Source organism: Poecilia formosa, unplaced genomic scaffold, assembly GCF_000485575.1.
Source record: "Poecilia formosa unplaced genomic scaffold, Poecilia_formosa-5.1.2 Scaffold309, whole genome shotgun sequence".
Taxonomy (NCBI): domain Eukaryota; kingdom Metazoa; phylum Chordata; class Actinopteri; order Cyprinodontiformes; family Poeciliidae; genus Poecilia; species Poecilia formosa.
Window position 1 is genome coordinate 641121 of NW_006800248.1, and position 16026 is coordinate 657146.

Genomic DNA, 16026 nt, shown 5'->3' on the forward strand with positions numbered 1-16026 from the left:
AGAAAAAGCAGAAGCTTCTTAAAGAGACAGAGGTCAAATTTTAAGGCGTTAATTTGCAAAGTCAAATTTCTTTTAAGTCATGTTTGAAAGATATGGCATTTTGTAACAACTGTATGTGTTTTTTGGGCACATTGTAGTTGGGCACCAGACCTTCTGTAACCCTGCAGTATAAACTAATGTAGACATTGTATGTAGTGAAAACAATGCTCACACATATGGACAGAAATACAAGTTCTAAATGACCTCAGACAGAAATGAGCTTCTTGATATCACATTATGAAATCAGTTTTTATTCTGTTTTGCCTTTTTACAACAGTATCACTGATAAGAATGATTTGTCTCGTAAGCGATTGCTTCCCCCCAAACATCTCTCACATGCCAAGTCCAAATAAAATTAACGACAAAGTTGGCTTTCTTTACATTCACATCTGAAATGTTTCAAATCAGTTTGGTAAAAGTAGTAGCAGAACACTGGAGTATCAAAACAGATTTGGCATTGCGTTTTTCCAACATGTTTGGTACATAATAATCTGTTTGGTACAAGATAAAAGAAACGGGTAAGAAATTGGGCTGAAAAGCCGCTAAAAGAACGGGGTAAAGTGAGAGAAAGCAAAAAAATATTTGGGGGCGGTGGGGTTTGAGAAAGTTGAGAGATCGGTCACATCTCCACCCGTCTCCACTTTCTCCCACGCTGGTTCAATCTGAGCATGTGTGTCGAGTGTCTGGGGTTCTCATACACTCAGGATCTGTTCACTGTGTCAGTCAGACATTTTATCATCAAGTCCTGCTCCATCATGTTAGTATGGTGTCGTCGATCTCCTCGTTGGAGTCTGGCAGGCTGGCAATTTTCTTCAGTGAGCGGCGGTGACACTCTGACAGGAGTTCGTTACTCGCAGAGTCCAGAATGGCAGTAATACTCTGGTGAACAGGAAAGATGAAAAGGGTTACAGTCAATTTGAGACGCTTAGTTGAGTTCCCATTACCAGTACGAACAAAAAAAAGGGTCAAAATTCAGTTAATGACAAAAAAATATATAATTCTGCAATTGCTGTGTTTCCATTAAATAAGAAACACAAATAAAATCACTCATGAATAAGTTTGTTCATGTGACAGGTCATTAGAAACATACAGCGACATCAACCTCCTACTACGTCCTGTCATTTTATTAATCTGTATCACCATTAGTAATTAGAAAGGGACTTTGTACAGCTCAAGCTAAGAGGTGGGTCTTAGCGCAGTCAATCATCTCTCTGTATGGCACTTGCTCTCTGGAACACTGCAGCTAGCATAGCCTGTCATGAATACTCAGGCTAGCTACCACAGCCACTGATGACCACAGATAAACAGTTTTCCAGTAACTGTAGGTCGTTTCTCCACCATTAGCACATTTAGCAGCGAGAACACGAGGCTGATCGACAGCGCTAAGACCCTCCCCCTGGCTCTGATTGGTTGTTTTTGTTTGGGAGCGGTGCATTTCTTCAATAGCACCTCAGGGAGGACAATACTTATCACTTAAACTCTTACTGTATTTTCATAATTCTAATATACGTGCCTATATGGTCAATGGAAACGCAGCTACTGGCTTTACAGCAGGAATATCATTTATGAGTGATTAGCAGCAGTAAACTGGGAGACCCACCTGCATGGTTTCCTCTCCTTGGCGGAGCCGCAGCAGGTTGACGATGGTGTGTTCGCTCTGGGCTCGGACCGTGGTGTTCTTGTCCTTGGTGTTGTCCAGCAGGCTCTTCAGCAGGGGCTTCATCAGGCTAGGCTCCATGGCGGGAGTAGCTGGCTCTCTGAACACCCACCACAGCACTCGCTCCGACACCAGCCTGATGTCACTGGACTGGTTCTGAAGACACTGTGGGGGTCACACGGTCAAAACACATCACAAAAAAATACCTATTACAAAACTCATATGTGATCTGATGTTCAAACTGACTGCATTAGAAAAAGTTACAGCTAACATCAGTGCATGAGGCGCTCTGGCAACAATTTCAGTTTCCAACAAACTGGTGAACAAGCTCCAGTTAAACCCCAGAAATAAATCCTGTGATTTATCCTTTCAGATCCCTTCAGTTCAACTAAATAAACGTGTACATTGAACAGGCAACAAAACACCAAAGCTGTTTAACATTCACTGATTCATAACTAAAAGGAAATTCATTTAAACTAATTGTAATGTCACAAATCAACTGTTTCCCCACAGACAACCTCTGCTGAATCATTTCTCAGCGCTGTGATTTACAGTCACAAAGCACACAGACCAGATCGTTTCTGTTCACCCACTTCTCCCTTTTTCCTCACCTGCAGGAATTAAAAAAGGAAGTGACTACCAGCTGGACGTGAAGAGTTCCCTTTGTCTCACCTTAACCAACTGAGTGATGATGCGCTGTGAGACGCCACTGCCTCCCTCCGTCCTGAGATGATGCCTCATCAGGAACCCCAAGGCTCTGATCCCACTGGTCGCAATGGGGATCTGCAGGCGGAATTGCATCGGTTACAGAAACCCATAAAGGTTAATATTAGAATTTGCTAAAATGCTTAAATCTTTAGAGGATAATATATAGCGTTGCAGTGTGACGTCACACGTACAAATCCCTCAGAGTATCACATTTCACATGGCAAAAAAAAGTTTTCATTAAAAAAAAAAAAAAAAACGGAGGAAGAGGGAAGTAGTTTAGCTATGCTAGCTTGACTATGACAACCTCAACATGTAGATGTGCTGTGGAATTCGGTGTGTTTCAGTTCAGTTAAAAAGAAAAAGAAGACCCACACACCAACTCTCTGACAGAGTATCAGTAGACCATGTGCTTATATGAGCTAATCATCCTCTGCTGTGTTCAGGCGATCACTTCTTAATGATCTCAATATAAACATGAAGCATGAAAACATGGTGCTGTGACGGACTGAATGCTCAGTTCTCTGTGTGGGAAATGAATGTGTGTTTTTTGGTATTGAATCTTTGATACACTAGTGGAGCTGTTGTCAGTCAGTTGCTATGGCAACTGGTCAGCGTGACAGACAAGAAAGAAGAATGCGAGTGGTTTTGAGTTGTTATTGTACATTTTTTTCTGCCTTTTTTTCCTTTTGGAGTGGTGCACTGTACTAAATTAATAATATCTACACTTCCTTGTTTCATTCTATTAAGCGGAGTTGCTCTACTGCAGCAACGCTGCTATCGATGGAATTGAAAAGAATAGTCTTTTTGCCCTCCTACAAGGTGCGCATGCGCAAAGATTTCCGTATCTAAACAATAACATGCGACGAATCTATGTTGAAGCTGTGCGTCGACTTCGGACCTGTTGGCGCTCACCCTATCAGCAGTAGCGTTAGCTAAAACCATCTCGGTCACGGTATCGCAGTAATCCTTCCCACACAGCTTCTCAGGAGCCGACTTCACCGCTATGGCTAGGGCCAGGCTGCGGCCGTGACGCACCATCCAGTCCACACCGGACACGTCCGCTGCAGGGAGGCAGAAAAATGTTAGCTCTGTTCTGTTTACACACACACGCATGCATGCACGCACGCACGCAGCAGCAGCCAAGCTGCCTTGGGCAACATGGATACCACAGAAACACAATCCTGAGTAATTACACTTAATAAAAGGAAATTAAATGGCTTTTATTCTTTGCGTATGGTAACATATGAAAACTTTCTAAATATAATGTCTTCCAAAGGAATCTGTTGATTAGCCATTGGTGCTGGTGGCAGCATCAGAGTTGATGGGGAGAGCGGGTGGAGCTAAAAACAAGCCAAACATGGAAGAAAACTGCAGGACAGCAATTCTAAATATACAGTCAGATCTACAATGGGAGGCATTGATTAAAGTATATTTATCCATATTTATATATTAGAATGTCCCTGTCAAAGTCCAGAAATCAATGTGTGATAGGTCTTACAAAATGATGTAAACATGTGCTGCCCACTGACTGAGAAAACATTTCTGATTTGCAAAACAAACATTCCCAAAGCAGATTCTGAAAATCGTTAACTTGGTACACCTGAACACAAACGCACACCGTACTTTTCAGATTTTTACTTGTAAAAAGGGTTAGAATTCATCTTCATGTTCACCATTATGCACTAATGTGTGTCACATAAGATGCTTGTGTATATGACAAAGCGAAGAAGAAAACAAGCCTATATTACTTAAAACACAAACCTAAGATGTGTTGAAGCAACACACTCTTCAGCTCCTCTTCTGACAGGAAGGCGCACAGCTCACCAATGCAGCCTGCTGAGGCCATTCGAGTAGCATCCTACACACACACACACAACACACACACACACACACACACACACAGAGCAGACAGCCAGACAGAAAGAGTTTCTGTGTTACAAAGAGACATGAAGAGTCTAAACCACCTATTGAGAAAACCACATCCTCTCTTTGACTTCCGTTTTTTTTCCGACTGTGATCAGAGAGAAAACGACTCCACAGAGCATTCCTCTGCAGCGGCTCCTCTAAGCGTTTGCTTTCTTTATTCGACTATTTCTCGGAGCGTACAGTGGCTACAGCAGAATCTGCATCAAACAAGAAACGCGTGCGGCAGAAGATTTAAGAAGTCTGGCTCGGCGTGACATCGCGAGCAACCTGCCCGTTGCTGTCGTACCTCGTCGTGTCCCAGCATGCCCAGCAACGTGGTGGTGATGTTCTTGCGGATGGTTGGGTCCACTTTTGATCCGGCCCCCTGGATGACAAACCTCAGCGCTTGGAGCATGGTTTCCCTGCAAAACACAAATAGCCACACCCCTCAAATAAACGCATGAGGCCAAAAATACTGAAAACTTTATTTAGCTTTAACGTCAAGAAGAAAATGCAAGTAAACTGTGAAGATGTCTTAGCTTTCTCTGCTGGACGATTGATGTTAGGCTAACCCATATATCTGATTCCTGAGGCAAGACTTGCTCATCATTTGACACATACAAATATAACTATGATGTAAAGGATATTTCAGACTTGAGCTGAAGACATTTAGGGAAAGGTGTCAAATGCAGAGGAGTTATTTTCCACCGCTTTTTACGTTTTGCTTGTACCACAAAAATGAGAGTTTGAGACTCAACTCAAAATAACACTGATGAGATTTGACAAGATCCACTTAAACCATTACATTTCAAGAATAGATTGCAGTAATGATCTTTATGACGAAATATCAAAAAGATAACAGAAGTTTCAACATACAGTAAAAGTAATAAAAAAAACAAATATGCCAAGTTAAATCTCTCTCTTTTTTTTTTAGCATGACTTTCCCTGCCAGTGGGAAAATGAAAATCTCATTTAATCTTTATTGCTGTTTATCTTCAGAACTCATAACACCACCAACCTTAGAAGAGACATGAACTAAAATCCATCGGATAAGTAAGGAGGTGCAGAATGATGAGCTTCCGGGTAAAAAATAGAAACAGGAAGAGACAAAATAAAATATAACATACATTCATTTAAGGTGAACTAAACTGCAGCTGCCAACTCTGCTGTTCATTTCTTGCACTAGTACCTGGTTTAGCATCTAAATGCTACCTTTAAAGTAGCTGCTAAGCCAAATAATAGCTGTGCCAAGTAATGACACTATTATCAGTGTTAATTAGAAATTTCTCCACTTCTCAACCTTTAAATATCTGCGTATGATTCCTTGATGGCTTCATTTTTCCTAAAACTCCTGAATGCAACACTGACTTGCTCACTTCTTTGCCTCCATCAACAAGAAGTGACGATGGACTTTGACGTAAAGGGCTCTTCTGATAAATAAGGAGGATTATCATCTCTATTTTTGTCTCTTGGCCTTTTTAGCTCAGTGTCAGTTCTGGGGAACAGCTGCTGGGTGATTCATAGGGCCATAAATATTGATCTGGTTATTACAGTGTATTTATGTTAAACCTAAAATGGAGCCTGTCGTAAGTTTTTTGTTGCGTTATCGGCTTATAAAGGAAAAATAAATGCTATCAGTGTTATCCTACATTATCTTTATCCTTCTTTCTCTCTTCTATTCCTCCTTCTTTTCCCGTCTACATGACAATTGCATTTGAAGTTACCTCTAATAAGGTTTTACACACAAATAAATTAATCCAGTTGTGAAAGTAAATCAGTTTGGCTTCTTTTTGGCATCCAAACAACAATTCTGATTGCTACACATCCAGACAGGACACTTAAAAAACAGGAAGAAAATGTAAAAACCTGTTATTTATTGTGGATGTTATAATATGGAACAAATCTGTTACAGTTAGATTATTGGGAAAAAAAGAAAAAAATGTCAGAGACAAATTTGGACTTGTCTGCCGGACTGCACACCTGACTCCAGAGTCCTCGGCGTTGCGGATGGCCGACAGCTGCTCGGTGAAGAGCGGGTCCACCTTGGTGTGGATGGAGACCAGCTGACCCAGAGCCTCTGCGGCCCTCAGCCTCACCGCGCGGCTGGAATCCTGCAGCGCCTTCAGGAAGGTGGTCTGCAGCTGCGGTAGGAAGGGCTTCAGGGCGATGCCCACCTGTTGACAGAGCGCGGCGGATTAGACACCAACAGACCTCGAGGGATTTCGATGGCGGAGTTTTTCACAGCAGCTGAGAAGAAGAAGGACCTTTGCTAGCAGCAGGGTGAGAGTCTCCAGCAGAGCGGTCTTCACCGTCCAGGCGAAGCGATCTCCCAGGATGCGAATGAGAGGTCCTGTGATGTTCACGACGGACGGGCGCAGCGCTTCGGGAGACGTCAGCTTGATAACTCCACCCAAAGCTTTAGCTGCCTCTTCTTTCTGCTCGGGGCTGCCGGTGAGGACGCCTTCCCTCAGGACCGACAGGATACACGTCACGCCCTGCCATCAACGGGAGGAAAACACTCAGACGTTTCAAAGTAGAAAAGTTACTCTCTGCTGACGATTTGTCCAATGATTTAGGCTTTGCACCAAACCTTTTTATCAAGTCTATAACATTAAATTCTATCAGGTGTGTTTCAAAAGTAATGAAATAAAAAGGATAACAGAGAGGACATTGATGTGAAAAAATACAATATTTTGCTTCATCTGAATATTTAATAAAAGCCAGCAGTGTGTAGAAGTTGGCTAATACAAGTCAAAGTAACGACTGTTTGAGTCATGGTTCTGCAGGTTTGTGTCTGAACATCTCTCTCAAACGGATTCACCACAGAATCAGATGGGTTGAGATATAAACTTTGACCATTTTCTTGCACCATTTCAATCATTTCCTTTCTCGGCAGGGCTGTAATAAAAGATGAGCGGCTAAATGTTATCTGCTTAAAAAAAAAAAAAAAGCTCTAATAATCGCAAAATGGTTGCAATAATGTTGTTTTGAGACCATTTTCAAGTAATATTATAATTATATAAAAATGAAAACTGGCACCTTCAGAGATCAATAGTTTTTTTTTTTCTAAAAACACTTAATACTGAAAATTTTAAATTTTCAAAAAAAAAAAAAAAAAGATGGAAATAAAAACCACACACAACTGAAACCATATTAAATAGATTATAAAGTCTGTAAACAAAATTGACTTAATATTAATGATTAGAACGTTCAGGATTAATTGATTTATTGCTTATAGTGACAGGGCTAGCTGCTTATGGTGGTTTTCACTGAATGCTGCATTGTTTTACACTCTGGCTCAGCATCTCCATTTTGGCCTCATCTAACTGAATGTGGTCTGTTTATGCTCTCGTTGTGAAGAAATTTGACTTGTTACAGCTATTTTTTGAATCAAACATAGGAGTGTAGGAAAATTACAAAAAAAGCTACAATTTTTCATTTTTTTATACATTTCATTTCTTTTTCACTTTAGAGTAGGGGTGTTATAACATTTTGTCAATTGGGCCAAAATTGTCAGATCAAAAGTCCTTGAAATAAAAAAAAACCCTAATATTTCTAAAAACTAAAATCACCAAATATGATGTGATTTTTTTAATCTACTCGTTTAATCACTAAGCATGAACTGCTGTAATTGAACAAATCAGAGTAATCAGATTTGTTTTTGGATCATAGATCCAAAACTTGAAATTGTTTTTGAACATTAAATGAAAAGCCTCCGGTTTTCTTATTATTATTATTGTGGGCTCAATTAAATAGAACTGGATAAAAAAACAGGATCAAGATTGGTCTTCATTTGAAAATAGTTGCAATATTCAGTTAAGTTTTCAGATTTGCACATAGAGTACTTTAAAGCACAAGTCAATGTGTAGATTTGGTTCTAGTTACTCTGACAACAGAGAGTTAGCAGAAAGCTTGAAAAAGATAACCACTTTGTGTTGCAGCTAACATTTTAGTAAGTAGATTGTGATTGGCCTGTCAGGCTGCCGTTCATCCTCTGCTTTCTAATGGAAGCAGCATCAGAGCCTTTTCAGATGTTTTCTGTGTTGGGAGTTTCCTCCTCACCTTCTTGGGGAGGCAGAAGCCGGGCAGGTGTTGACCTTTCACATCGGCAGCAACCGCTTTAATGTCACGATGCAGGTCATCGATGAGTGCCAGCTGACTGCTGGCGTCCAGTTTCTGCACCACAAACGCCACATAGTTACTTCTGAGAGTCAACGTTCTTAGCAGAAAAGCTTGTTAAACTTTCTGTAACCTTGGTGATGGAGTTGATGGTGTCCCAGCTCTGCGACAGGACCTCTGGATTGGAGTCGTTCAGAAGGCGGATGAGGCCCGACAGCAGCGTGCGGATGTGAGCGCTGTAGTCCAGGCGGGTGCGAGCAAAGTAAGCGTTGAGGATGGTGATGGCAGCCTGCCGCAGGCCGGGGTCGGCGCCCCGCGTGGCCTCCAGCAGGTCTTCGATGATGATCCTCTGACCCGCCTCGTCCTCCACAGACAGGATCACACTCTGACAGCTGCACAGCTCCTGAACAACACAATCAGGGTTGATTTTTGTAAAGACTTTTCAACGCTTCTAACATGCAGAAATGTTGACAAACGAGGTTGAGGAATTGATTAATTTTTTTAATGTTGGTAAAATGATCACAATCAGTGTCAGAATCTTTATTTATTTAAAACATTTCATTAAAAAAATCAGATCTGCAAAGACAAAGAGTTCTTGGGAGAGTAGATAGATCTTTCATTTTAAAAGAGAATAATAAACCAGCAGGAAACGAGGGCAAAGAAAAGGAAGAGCAGTCATCTGGGAGCACAAGAAAACCAAAATTTTTATTTTATTACCAGCTTTGTTGTGTTTGGTGCTCTTAGATAAAATATATTTTTAGCTCAAATATAAGTTGTAAAACTGGAGACTTCATGCATTCTGTACAAAAAAAAATTAAAATGAGCATTTGGAGCAGAGTAGAGTAAAAACATTGAGCATTGTGGGGCAAAGTGAACTAGAGCTCAAGACTTTTACACAATTGCTAAACAGGATCAGAAAGTGACTATAAAACAAGAACAGCAGTTCATTCATTTCAGTAACTGAGTTTGAAAAGTGAAACTTATATGAACTAATCACACACAAATATATTTTATCCATTTAATAAACTTTGATCGTTATGGCTTACAGCTGAAAGGAACATACCTGTTTTTACCCTCCACTAAACTTTCCAATAATATGAATTTAGCTCTGTTTCAACAGCAAACCTCTTTATCCATAAGCTTTGTGACTTCCCATCACAATTGTCAAGTCGGCGTTCTAAAATCTGGTTTTCATCTAGTGTGATGTTATAACTTTCATAAAAACTAACAGTTTTCATGAGCTGCAAGTCATAAACATTACAGGAATAAGAAGCTGAACCATGTATGTGCATAATTTTTGATGGTTGAAATGCATTAAGTTTTAAATTATATTCCTATTTATTGAAATCTGCCTGTAAATGATCAATTAATTAATTATTTATCCTAGTAAAGGGGATGAACATAAAGAAAGAACAAACAGCTCCACGACTATGTACGGCTCAATAAAAGCAATAAGTGCCAAAATAAATCTTCAACCAATGTCTGAACAGATGGTGGATGTACCTGCGCTTCTTCCTCCGTTCCAAGCTTCACTTTAAGCGAAGACAGCAGGGCGGGCAGAATGACGCCCAGGTGACGAGTCAGAGCGTCTCCTGCCACAGCGGAGAGGAAAGCCAACACCCGGGTGTTCACAGGAGGAGCGGTCAGCTGCAGGATACGGAGGGAGGAGGAAATTAATCACACACACAAATTCCAGAAAGAACTGAGAGAAAACCTGACCAACAGGTTACCTTTGGAACCAAATACGGCAGCACGGAGCGGCTCTTCACTGCCATGACTTGCTTCAGTCCATCCAAGGCAAACTCAGCTGTTTCTTCATCATCCTGGAAATAAAATACAAATAATACTTACAGGAGATGCTAAGCATATGTAAACCAGGACTTCTGGACTGATCGTATTGCTCACCAGCTGCTTCAGCAGCGTAGGCAGGATGTCGTCTAGCGCCTGGTGGCCGATGGTCGCGTGGAGCTGCTCGAAGGTTTTGGCTGCAGCCTCTCTGACCTCCTCCAGGGGGTCGCAGAGAGCCTTCCTCACAGTGGGGACCAGCAACTCGGAGAAGACGAGCACCTGTGGAATGAATGACGTCGACTCGGTTGAGTTTCGCTTTTATCCCAACGCTTCCACCCGTTTCCATCGGCTTCCTTGAACGTACCGCATCCTTGCTGGTGGACTTCATGATCTCGCTGAGCCCGATGCAGACGCCTTGCCTCTCGTCGCTCTTGTCCGAGCGCAGCCCGTCCTCCAGGATGGGAATGATCTCTGGAAGAATCTTCTCCCCCAGTTTCCTCACGAGGTCGCCGAGCGTCCGAGCGGCGATCTGAAACCACAGCAGCAACGGAGAACGCCACGGTTTGAGGGCTGATTCTACCAGCAGGCGTCGCAAAAAAAGAAAAAGAAAAAAAAAAAACAGCAGGTTTTACCGTTCTCTTGTCAGGGCAGGTGGAAGCCAGGAAGCCCAGCAGGAGGGAGAACAGGGTTGGCAGGATCTCCCTCAGGGTTCTGGGGGTGTTGGAGACGACGATCTTCCACACGTGGAGAGAAGCTTGTCGGACGACCAGCTGGGTGTCGGATCGACCCATGTACAGGCCAGACAGTACACGGTTCCGTCGATCAGCTCCCAGAGCAGAAATGATGGCCTGAGAGGAGGAAAGGCAAAGCCGAGACCCTTATAACCCAAATACTAACCACAGCCATGCCCTCTGGAATTGGGTGTAAATATTCTGGGGGATGGATCTGCTCTGAGGGGAAAGGTCTGCTGACTTTGTTGGATGCGGCAGTGCCGAAGTTGTCGTCCTCTGAAGCCGTCTCTGTGGTCATCTTTCCTGTTACTCCCGAAATGTGGAACAGCAGATCGCCCAGCAGCTGGACTGAACTGAACCTGGAAACCCACAGAAGAACTTTCAGTCGTCAGGATGTAAGAGAAGGACGATTTGTCCTGCAGCCACTCATCAGGCTGCAACAATTATTTTAGCGATCGATTAATCCATGGATTACTCTGACAATGAATTGGATAAAAAAAATAAAAAGTCTGCACATTTTTTTCATTTCACCACATAAAGTTTTTTTAAACAAAAAAATATAAATACATTCAAAAGTGCAAATAAACAAACAATACCTTTTTAAAATAAGAAATTAATTTCTTAGTTTAAAAAGTAGTAGGAAATTGTTTCTTCTCATAATGTTTTATGTTGCTTTTTATTATATAAAAAGCAACAACAGCTTTCCTTAAGTGTTCATTTGTAGCAGACAAAAAGAAAGCTCTTTTTTCAGTCCTTTCTGCTAACTTATCACTACAGTTGTAGGGATAATCTGTCAATTAGTTTTGAATTAACTGATTAATAATTGGATAGTAAAGACTGGTTAATAGGAGACTTTGTTTCAGCTTTACATAATTTGAACCAGGTGAAGCTAAAACTGCCACTTGGAAGAGTTTGAGGTAGAACATACTTGCAGGTAAAGAAGTTTTTATTTTTATTTGTATTTTTTATCTTAAATGCAAAATATATCTTTTGTACATTTTTGGCCTAATTGCTGCTACTAGTGTGTTGTTCTTTCAGCAAACGGCAATCCAGTTAACAGCTGCCGATTACTTCAACAACTGATTCATTCGATTAATCGTTTCAGCCCCACTGTTCATCCCTGCGGTTGTGCTCTGACCTGATCCTCCACAGGTCGTCGAACAGGCCTTGTTCCAGCTCAGGAAGCAGCAGAGCGATGGCGGTCTCGGCGTACATGCTGATGATTCGCTGGCCGGCTCTCAGCGCCGTGTCCCTCACGTACTCGTTCTCATCAGCCAGAGCCTGGCAGACGGAGTCAGAGGATACAGACGGTAAAACCAGGAGTGATTTCATACAGAGAAGATTCCAATGCTGCAGCTTTGAGTATTGGCAGATACCTATATTGGCAGGAATTGTACACACTTTTATTACTTATGTTGTAGCATGGAATGTTAGAAAAGGCTTGATCAAACGGTATTACTCAAACAGAGAGCTATAGGTATGAGAACAACTGATCCATTGATTACACTGGTCAACGTTTTTCAGTTGTTTTGGGGTCATTTTGATGAGCTGAATCCAAAAATCCCATTGGTTTTGCTCCATCAGGTCAACTGTCTGAACTATGGAGCAACATGAGCATCAAATGCAGGACTTGTTTTCACATCTGGATCAGTTTCCTGAGAATCTGGATCAATGACTGATGAGCAGGAGGAGAAACTCCATCAGGACAGGAAAGAGACGGAAACATGATGTTCACTTCACATGTACTTACCCTGATCAGTGTTTATTATTCATTCAATTTACAGAAATCCAAGTTTGTAACATTTAATTTATACACTCTGTTAGAAAACATTTCTTTTTCTCCTAAAACCTTTTTTGGATGAGAAATATTAACAGAAATTAACTGATGATGTCACAAAAATGTAATCAATTTAGTCCGAAAACCGGATTTCTCTAAATCAAATTAGAATAAAAACCTGACCTGACTGAGAAAAATGGATGTTATTTTTGGAGTCAGCAGTGGAAAATAGTCCTAATTCAGTTTTTAGAAGTTAGAAATAACTTCTAAAAACTATTTTTCTGTAACCCAGTGTTATTAACCAATGTGTTTCCAAGTTTATCTGCATCCAACTGCCTGGAAAAACAAACTTAGGCCATTCTTGTATTGTGATCAAAAATCATTCTAAGAGCTGAAATGACCACAGTTTTGATGCCTTTGATTTAGATGCAAGCCAATATAACCTGACTCTCGTTTTTTTGGATATTTAAAATTCAAGCAAGATTAAAAAACAAAAGCAACAACTTTCCGATCGGGCGGCACCTTGAGAATGCAGGGGATGATGGGTCCCACATAGGGAGTGAACTTGTCTCCGAAGGTGAGGGGCAGGTAGATGAACATCATGATGTAACCATCTCTGACGTGAGAAGCGATGTCCACCATGCTGGCAGTCTGGACCACATCTGGCATCAGTTTGTCCAGCTTCTCTACCCCAAGTCCAGCCATCACCTCGGCCAGACCTGAGAGGACATTCAAAACGTTTCATCACCGACACGGGCGAGCCTCAAGATGAGACTCATACGGATAAAGAGGAGGACTGCTGACCTTGTGCGGCTCCGGAGCGGTCTACAGAGCTCTGCTCAGACGCCAGAGTCTCCATGAGCCAAGGCAGCAGGTCGTCGAAGCAGGACTCTCCCATCCCCTTCACCATGGCGCCCAGAGCCTTGGCCGAGACGGTACGCACCTGGACCGGGGGGAGGAGGACATGTTTAAATTTCATACATGGGAGACGCCTGTCAATATTAGCACTGTGATCATGTTTGTGTTCACTAGGCACACCTCAGGGACTGGGTCCAGCAGAGACGCCTTCAGTCCAGGAATAACACTTGGCAGGTAGGGTGACAGATCCTGTAGGCGGTACAGCATAACGTAAAATATCACACATTTTTACACGAAATCATCTTGAAGGTGAATTTAGGGTTTTTCACATCCGATAGTCCTGTTGACTCGGTTCTATTGGGGACCAAAGTTGCAATGTTTGTTACATTTTCAGAGGTTCACTTTCACTTTGTATCGTGTTAATCAAACTAAGTCCTTTGAAAACCTGTTTACCTCCTCTCCTGTGGAGCCGCTGCACAAGGAACTACTGTAGAAATCAACATAAAAACCTCAGAAGAAGCATGAGTCTCTCACATTTGTTTTGGTTATATTTACCCAGAATGCCCTGCACAATAGTCCATTGTTTGTGGAGCAGTCTCCAGTCCACTTGGCGTTTATGTATGCATTCAAACAGCACCAGAATTCACTCCAACCAAACCAAGACCAAGGCTTTTACACAGACCTGATTTTGCTTTTTTGATCTGCATTAGAGTTTGATTCACTCCCAGACAAACCAACTGGAGTTCCATTAAAGTGGACCAAATGCAGCTGGTGCGAGTTAAAGCTACAAACCTTCTGGTCAGTGAGAGAGTACATGTTGCCGATGATCTGGGCGGCCATCTTGCGAGTGTCGGTGGAGCGATCCTGAAAGGCTCTCTGGACGATGGGCATGATAAGAGCCAAGGAGGGGGCATCAATGAAGTGCACAAACTTGGTGTCCAGCAACGTCTGCAGGCACATCTGGGTCTTCCTGGACGGGTCGGTGAGGGCGTCCAGCAGGATGGGGGTAATAGCTGCATGAAGAGAAAGTTCAGTAACCGGTCAAGATGATCCAGTCTTTGTGGCCAATTTATGATTGCCGCTTCTGTAATCCTCTTGATTACTAAATTAAATGACAATTATTTTAATAATCAATCAATCATGATCAATTTGATTAATTGTTTCAGCCCTAGTATGATGCATTCACTGATCAGAAAAAAAGATCAGATTTTTACTGTCTAATCATGAAGCTAAACAAAAAGCAGTCCAAATTGGATCTCCAACTGATAAACTGGTGCATCTCCCTTTTGTTTTATATTATTTTAAAGGAACAGTATTATGTGTTTTCCAGGCACATAGTGCCACCTAACAGCACAATCCAGTAACTATGTTACCTTCAGTTGTTATAAAGATGCTTTTAATATCAATAATATTACATAAATGCTTGAGCACCTGCCCCTTTTGCTCCTTGTCCCCAAGTGCCCTTTTGGTCATTTTTTTTTTTTTTTGTATTATTATTTCCTAAGCCCTCTTCTGACACATAATAACATGTACTAAAATTATTTGTTTTTTGTTGGGGTTTTTTTTTCCTACAACATAATAAGCCCTCCGGTCACCTTGTTACCTTTGACCTTTTGCCCGTGATGCATGACGCAGTTGCCTCTCGCGCAGTGAGATAAGGCGGCTAACGCTAACTGGAGCTTAATGTAGCGAACGTTCCAGATTACAGAACAGTTTTTGGTGAATTATATATATATACAAAAAACAACGTTTTTGGTGAATAAAGTGGAGTAGACTTGCTACTTGTCAGATGACGGAAAATGAAGTATCGTTTCTGCTTCAGCGGCTTAAGCAGAGAGGTAATGAAATACAACAGACACTGACAGGCCTCTGCGTCTGCCTTTCTCTGAAGAACTACCGAGGGGAGGAGACAGCCAGGTGAGGAAAAACTGTTCTCATCTATCGATTTGGTATTTTTATCATACAGACATTAATTAGGCTGTTGTTGTTGTGCTGTTAGCTAACTGCTAGCTAACAACTTTGCTAGCAAAGCAAGATAACTAAAAAGCTTCTTCCCTGTATCGTTAATGATAACAGTCATTCTTCAGTATCGCTTATGCAATAAGGGCACATCGCCCATCCAAACCGATCATCTCCATAATGGACATATGTCTTCTAATTTCCTTTGCTGCGTAATGTACATTGCATTTATTCTAGCGTTAGGTAAATGTATCTTGAAGGAGAATAGCACTTAAATAAAAGTCCAACAAGGATATTCATTTAGAATTAAAAATAACTCACCCTGTATTACCGTGATAGATATAATGTATGTAATAAAAGTCATTAATGAAGGGGAAAAAACTCAATCCAGACTTTAAGTTCATGGTCTGGTTTGCAGAGTATACAGTTAAATTTTTTCCCCAATTATTGAATGGAAAAAACAAAACAAAAACTAACCTCAGTTA

The 16026-nt window shown here is 41.5% G+C and overlaps 1 protein-coding gene across 2 annotated transcripts in view; it reads right to left on the bottom strand.

The window, feature by feature from the left end:
* Window positions 1-260: 260 nt before the first annotated feature.
* gcn1 (GCN1 activator of EIF2AK4) overlaps window positions 261-16026 on the bottom strand; it is a 37237-nt gene continuing 21471 nt past the window's right edge. For both annotated transcript variants that reach the window (XM_007572864.2, XM_007572863.2), the window contains exons 37-57: window positions 14375-14595; window positions 13763-13831; window positions 13529-13667; window positions 13247-13443; window positions 12086-12228; window positions 11189-11306; window positions 10849-11064; window positions 10581-10745; window positions 10334-10495; window positions 10159-10251; window positions 9932-10075; window positions 8562-8831; window positions 8372-8485; window positions 6574-6804; window positions 6290-6483; window positions 4617-4731; window positions 4166-4262; window positions 3317-3465; window positions 2369-2479; window positions 1640-1861; window positions 261-918 (exon numbers count right to left, since the gene is read on the bottom strand). In XM_007572864.2, coding sequence (XP_007572926.2) covers window positions 793-918; window positions 1640-1861; window positions 2369-2479; window positions 3317-3465; window positions 4166-4262; window positions 4617-4731; window positions 6290-6483; window positions 6574-6804; window positions 8372-8485; window positions 8562-8831; window positions 9932-10075; window positions 10159-10251; window positions 10334-10495; window positions 10581-10745; window positions 10849-11064; window positions 11189-11306; window positions 12086-12228; window positions 13247-13443; window positions 13529-13667; window positions 13763-13831; window positions 14375-14595 — 3296 coding nt within the window. In that variant the 3' untranslated portion in view covers window positions 261-792. The remainder of the gene's footprint in view (window positions 919-1639; window positions 1862-2368; window positions 2480-3316; window positions 3466-4165; window positions 4263-4616; window positions 4732-6289; window positions 6484-6573; window positions 6805-8371; window positions 8486-8561; window positions 8832-9931; window positions 10076-10158; window positions 10252-10333; window positions 10496-10580; window positions 10746-10848; window positions 11065-11188; window positions 11307-12085; window positions 12229-13246; window positions 13444-13528; window positions 13668-13762; window positions 13832-14374; window positions 14596-16026) is intronic.